Raw genomic sequence first — 6,338 nt, 5'->3', positions numbered from 1 at the left:
CTTCCCTCTCCCCCTCCACCCCTCTCCTCTTCCTCCTCTCCTACAGCCATGATCACCTCCACCCACTCACCCCTCTCTTCTCCCGTCAATGCCCACACAGTCCCACTGATCCCTCTTATCAGATAACCCACAGTTCCTTTGTCTTCTCAGGGAAGTAGCTGGTGCTGAAGGGATACTCCGAATGCATGTCTCATTTTCGCTTCAAGATCTTTCCCAGATTGAAAAACGTCTTGGGTCCTTCTCTGCTGACTCTTCTGCTTATATTAAGGAATTCCGATATCTCTCCCAGACTTATGATCTTACCTGGCACGATGTCTATGTTGTTCTGTCCTCTACTCTGACCCCAGATGAGCGAGCCCACATTCAGCAGGCTGCTCGAGATCATGCTGATCAAATTCATTTAACAGATATGACTCTCCCCACAGGTGAAGCAGCTGTTCCCCTAACCGAACCTAACTGGGACTATCAAGATGGCCAACAAGGTCGCCGTCACTGTGCTCACATGGTCCAATATCTTATAGCAGGCATGCAATCAGTTTCTAATAAGGTAGTTAACTTTGATAAACTGAGGGAAATTACCCAAAATCCGATGAAAATCCAGCCTTATTTCTCAACCGCCTTACAGAGGCTCTCATCAAATATACTAAGCTGGATCCTGAGTCTCCCTCTGGGGCTACAGTGTTAGCAACTCATTTCATTACTCAATCAACCCATGATATTAGAAAAAAGCTCAAATGAGCTAAGGAGGGCCCTCAGACCCCTATCTGAGATCTGGTGAAAATGGCCTTTGAAGCAGGCTCAATTACAGAAAAAGGTAACACTCCAAACCCAGGCCTTGGCAGCAGCCCTGAGGCCTACGTCTCCAGCAAAAGTTTCAGAGGGGAACCAGAATTCCTCTCCACCAGAGGCTTGCCTCAAATGTGGATGTGAAGGTCACTGGGCTCACCAATGCCCAGACCCATGGCTTACTCCCAGGCCATGCCCCACCTGTAAGCAGACAGGACATTGGAAGATTGACTGCCCCTGGCTGGCCCTTCTTCGGCGCCTCTACGCAGGGGTATGACCAGTCAGGCAGTCCCTTCTCCTGAACTTTTGGGGTTCACAGAAGACTGAAGAAGATCAGATTCGAAGACCTCCATCATCCTCGCCGAGCCCAAGGTAATGCTCCAGGCAGCGGGTAAGTCCATAACCTTCCTTGTGGACACAGGGGCTACCTATTCTGTCTTGCCTGCCCATTCTAGGCCTCTGTTTCCTTCCCAGGTCTCAGTTATGGGGATTAATGACAAACCTTCCCCCCCCCCAAACAGAACTGTAAAGCTGGCCTGTGCCCTGGAGGGATACCCATTCACTCACTCTTTTTTGGTCATTCCGTCCTGTCCAGTTCCTCTCCTAGGCAGAGATGTTCTCCAATTACTAGGAGCCACCCTCCAACTATACCCCAAGGCTTCAGGGACAGTCCCTACCTCTTTGGTCAGGCCTTGACACAGGATTTAGCTGTTTGTGACTTGGGGATAGCACTCTCTTACAGTTGGATAGAAGCCTTCCCTACATCCAGGGAAACTGCTGACACCGTCGCCTCCATCCTCATTGAGCAGATCATTTCCAGATTTGGACTTCCTGTCTTCATTCAGTCAGACAACGGTCCAGCCTTCACTTCTCAGGTTGTTCAACTAGTCTCCAAAGGCCTCAACATTACTTGGAGGCACCACATCCCCCAACGACCCCATACTTCCATGCTGGGGCCCACCAAACTCAAGGTTTCTTGCCAACCCTCTCCTTTTACTAATCATTAATTTCTCTCAAGCTTCTATCCCAACCCACAGATGGCGCTTCTACATCCAAGCGACATGGCAACAGGATGGCACCACCTGCTCTCAGTTTGTGGATCAAGGCGATTGCCCTTTCACTGGCTGTAATTGGGCCATCACCCTTAATGTTACTGGATTCAACCAGGCCATCTCGTCCCACTTATGTTCAGCAATGCTATGCTTCATATCAGACCAAACTGAGGAATCTTGTAAGCACTGGCCTGACATCTATGGCGGGTACCCTTATAATTCATGCAAAAAAACGCTTTCTAGATAAGCCTTGCTATGAGAATCGAGCATACACCAAATTGACTATTTGGGACCCATGGAACCCAAAATGGGCTTCTGGTGTTGATGGTAAATTTTATTCATGGGGTTTTGCCAAACACCCCTCAGCCTCTATCAGAATATGGAGAACTTATATACAAGTGCTCCCTCAAATTCACATAACCATCCAGGAGCAGGAGAAAGAACTCCAACACCAGCTGGATGCAGTTGCCCATCCTAAAGCTGACCCTTTCTCATGGATGGCCCTAATACGTCAGGGCCTTCAGCTTCTCAATTACACCAAAGTGAATAACATTTCAGACTGTTTCCTCTGCACAGGTTTGGATCGTACTCCATTGATTGCAATTCCCATTGATTTTCCACTCAATACCTCATCTAGACCCCAAGGACCTCCCTCTCCAGCCTTTGAGGAAGTACCTCTTTTTCGTAACTCATCAGGGGATTTCTCTTGCTGCTACACTTCCTCAGGTTCTGCACCCTGTGACCAGATTGTTCAAATTTCTTCCTTAACCTTTGCTCCACCTGGGTTATTTTTCTGGTGCAATGGTACCCTAACAAAAAATCTAAGCCTCAACATGCTGTTTGCTTTTTGTGTTCCTTCCACCTTAGTTCCCCAATTAACTCTATACAGTGAGGCTGAGTTAACATGGCTTGTTACTACCTCCCTTTCCAGGACAAGAAGGGCTGTCTTTCTACCAGTAGTAGTTGGACTCTCCCTGGCCTCCTCCCTCGCTGCCTCTGGACTCGGGGCAGGAGGACTTGGTTATGCAGTAACAGCTACTCAAAACCTTGAACAACTTCGAGAAGCAGTAGAGGCATCAGCCGCTTCTCTCACTTCCCTACAAAGGCAAATAACATCTCTTGCCCGAGTCTCATTGCAGAACTGTCGAGCTCTAGATCTCCTCACAGCAAATAAAGGAGGAACCTGTCTGTTCCTGAAAGAAGAATGCTGCTATTATATCAATGAAACTGGACTGGTCAAAGAGAATGTTGACACCCTCCGTCGTTTGGGTGAAAGGCTTAAACAGCAACCATCAAATGACCCCTGGCCAGGCTGACTAAATTCAACCCTCATTGCGTGGCTGACTCCCATTCTCACTCCTATTTTAGTAATAGGGCTTCTACTAATGATTGCTCCCTGCCTCCTCAGGTTCGCTCGAAAGCGTGTGAGTGAAATTGCCAGAGTAACCTACAACCAGAAGGTCCTACACCCCTATACCTCCCCACTGAACCTACATCCGAGCCACTTCCCCCCCTACGACGCCCCTAAACAAGCAGGAAGTAGCCAGACGAAATTCGCCGCCCTATATCACCAAAAAGGCTGGAATGTTAGGTCAGTGGTGGCGACTTGGTGGCGACTTAGTGGCAACTTAGAACAAAGCAGCCCGCGCCAAAAAAGAACATCAATCAGATGCCGGCAGAAACGCCTGTCAATCAGCCAGATCTCCTGACTAACGCCTGTCAATCAACAGGACCCCCCTGGTCAAACCTGGAGTTCAGCCAACTCCCCTGACCAACTCCAAGGGGGCAAGGGACCCTAGAAACACCTTTTCCTGTCCCAAGCCCTTCCCTTCCTGCTGTAAGCCCCTAAAAGTCCAGTCCGGTCGAGCTTCCGCGCGGTTTCTCCTCAGACCCTTCCCCTGTCCCCTCTGTGGGTCTCATCGAGTTCCACCTGGGAGTGATATCTCAATAAAGCCTCTCCCGACTGATCTGACACAAATAACTTAGGTAATTCATCTAAAAAATGTTTTGCTGGCTTTTGAAACAACAAAATCATGAGTGTTTATATAGGTAAACATGAATCTAACAGAATTTTTTTTGTTAGGGGAATCCATATTCATCCAAAGAGAAAATACCACAGAACAAAAATATAGTTGATTTGGAAATTTTTATTAAGTTTATATCCAACTAATAGTTTATGGCTAAGGTGTTGCTTCCATTCTAAAAGAAGAAACTCAAAGGGGAAATTATAACCTTTCTGGTATTATAGTCATCCATTGGTATCTGTGGGAGATTGGGTAGGATGCCTACAGGTGCCAAAATCTTCAGAGGCTCAAGTCCCTTATATAAAATAATGTAGTATTTGCATATAACCTACACATATCTGCCTGTGTATTTTTAAATTACCTCTAGAGTACTTGTAACACCTAATAAAATGTAAATCCTGTGTCAGTAATTACTAAACTATTTTGTTTATCAAAACTAACATTAAAATCATCTGTATACATTCAGTACAGTCACAATTTTTTTCTAAAATATTTTTGATTGGCAGTTGGTTGAAACTACAACGCAGAACCCACAGACAAGAAGGGCACTGCATATGCTTTTCTTACATGGTAGCCAATCATTTACTTATTAATCAGTCATTTAGCAAACAACTGTTGAACTCTCAACTATGCACAAGCACTGTTCATCAGTGTTACTCATTTTTGTTTTCAGAGCTAAAGCCTTGTCAGTTGCATGGTGTGCAAGAGTGAGAAGGAAGCTTTTTCTACCTCTTATGTTTCCTGTTTTCTGCAGAGTGACTCCAATCCCAAAATGATAAGCGATACAGTTGATAAAAACGTGTTTTTGGAAAAAACCGTAAGTACTTATTAAAAAGGAAACAGGATCCAGACACACAAACTGTGGCAACTATTCTCAGGAGAGAGCAAATAAAAATTACAGTTTTGCCGGGATGGTCACCTCAACACCATCCAAATGTTTATGAAAGAAAGTCTGGAGTCTCTTCCATGCATCCAGCTGGGCCATGGCATGAGCCCTGGGCTCCCCTCCATAAACAATAGGACCACCTGCCAAGATATGCAGGGCAGCCCTGCATAAGGGCCAGTAAGGGGGCTCAATGTAGTGCCCTGCTTCTGGGTAACAGATGATCTGGGGCTTCTCCTTCCCATGGGCCTGCAAGCGTTTAGAGGCCTCATTAGCATAGAACTCGCTCTTCCAGTTGTGGTCATCCTGACCCACAAGGAACAGGAAGGTGGTGTCAGACTTCTCCACGGGAATAAAGCTCTTCTGGTCTTCCAAAGGACTTTTCAGGGCTTCCACAACATCCATGATGCCATCTTTGGTCACCTTGACTCGCTCTCTCATGATACCCACAGGGGGCAGCGTCTCGTCCTTGTAGTGTATGCTTGCCCCAACAACGGCCACAGAGCCATTGATTATGACTGCAGCCGTGATGCCCTTCAGGAAAGAGGATATGGCAAGGCAAAGTTCTCCTCCTATGGAATTCCCAAGCAGCCCAATCCCTGGACCCTTTACCTGAAAATGGGACAGAAGAATAAGGAGAATGAGACTGTGAACAGTGTGGTAGGGTGAGTAGTGCCCACCTAGAAGTTAGGTGGACGTGAGCCTGCACCTGGGCTCTATCAATATCATAGCTTTGGAAACACTCTTCAGCCTCTGTTAAGCTCAGTTTCCTTAACAGTAAAATAAGGCTCAACCCTATACCACAAAATCCATGTGAAGTTCAAATGAGAAACCACATGTAAAGCTCTGAGCATGATGCTCATCAATAAGAAGCTTTCAAATCCCAAAACTGCTTGCTATGTAGTGTGTGGTGCCTTTATACTTCAGTGGGCCCTGCACTCATGGAAGTTCATGGTAGTCCAAAGAAATTTAAGGTGAACCTAAGTAACATTCCATTTGTAAGTAAGGCTCTAGGATGCCCATGAAAGTACTGGGGAAGAAAAGGCCTGGGCTTCAAAGAAAAAAATTCTTCATGAAATTAACAGTTATTTCTTTATTTTAAAATATTTTTAGATAAAAATGGACACAATACCTTTATTTAGTTTATTTAGTTTTTTTATGTGGTGTTGAGGATTGAACCCAGTGCCTTGCATGCTAGGCAAGCGCTCTACCGCTAAGCCACAACCCCAGCCCAATAGTTATTTCTTTAGAGAATATTGGAATTAATTACCTAGCAGGCAAATAGTATATGTATGTGTATGAAATCATAATCAAGTATGTATGAAAAACCCAAACCTAAAGTATCAGTCTACGTACATTGATCTGACACTAATCATAATTAATTTTGTTCTGTATGCATTTTGTTTCCAACACGTAAATGGTAGCAGGTAACAAAATGTTTTAAAAATCACTAGAATTATCTCCTGACAATTGACAACACTACCACCACCAATAATACTAATAGTCAGCATTTAAATCTTTGCTAATTGAGGCTCTTCCTGAGCTCTATCTAGTCCCATCCACTCCACTTTAAAAAAAAAAAAAAAAAAAAAA

The 6,338-nt window shown here is 45.1% G+C and overlaps 1 protein-coding gene across 1 annotated transcript in view; it reads right to left on the bottom strand.

The window, feature by feature from the left end:
- Positions 1–3,967: 3,967 nt before the first annotated feature.
- LOC107144493 (acyl-coenzyme A thioesterase 1-like) overlaps positions 3,968–6,338 on the bottom strand; it is a 6,326-nt gene continuing 3,955 nt past the window's right edge. Inside the window, exon 3 of the mRNA XM_015488278.2 lies at positions 3,968–5,357. Within this exon, the coding sequence (XP_015343764.2) occupies positions 4,758–5,357 (600 nt within the window). The 3' untranslated portion in view covers positions 3,968–4,757. The remainder of the gene's footprint in view (positions 5,358–6,338) is intronic.

The sequence above is a fragment of the Marmota marmota genome, unplaced genomic scaffold (assembly GCF_001458135.2).
Source record: "Marmota marmota marmota unplaced genomic scaffold, marMar, whole genome shotgun sequence".
Classification (NCBI taxonomy): Eukaryota; Metazoa; Chordata; class Mammalia; order Rodentia; family Sciuridae; genus Marmota; species Marmota marmota.
This window is presented reverse-complemented; position numbering and strand designations above follow the sequence as displayed.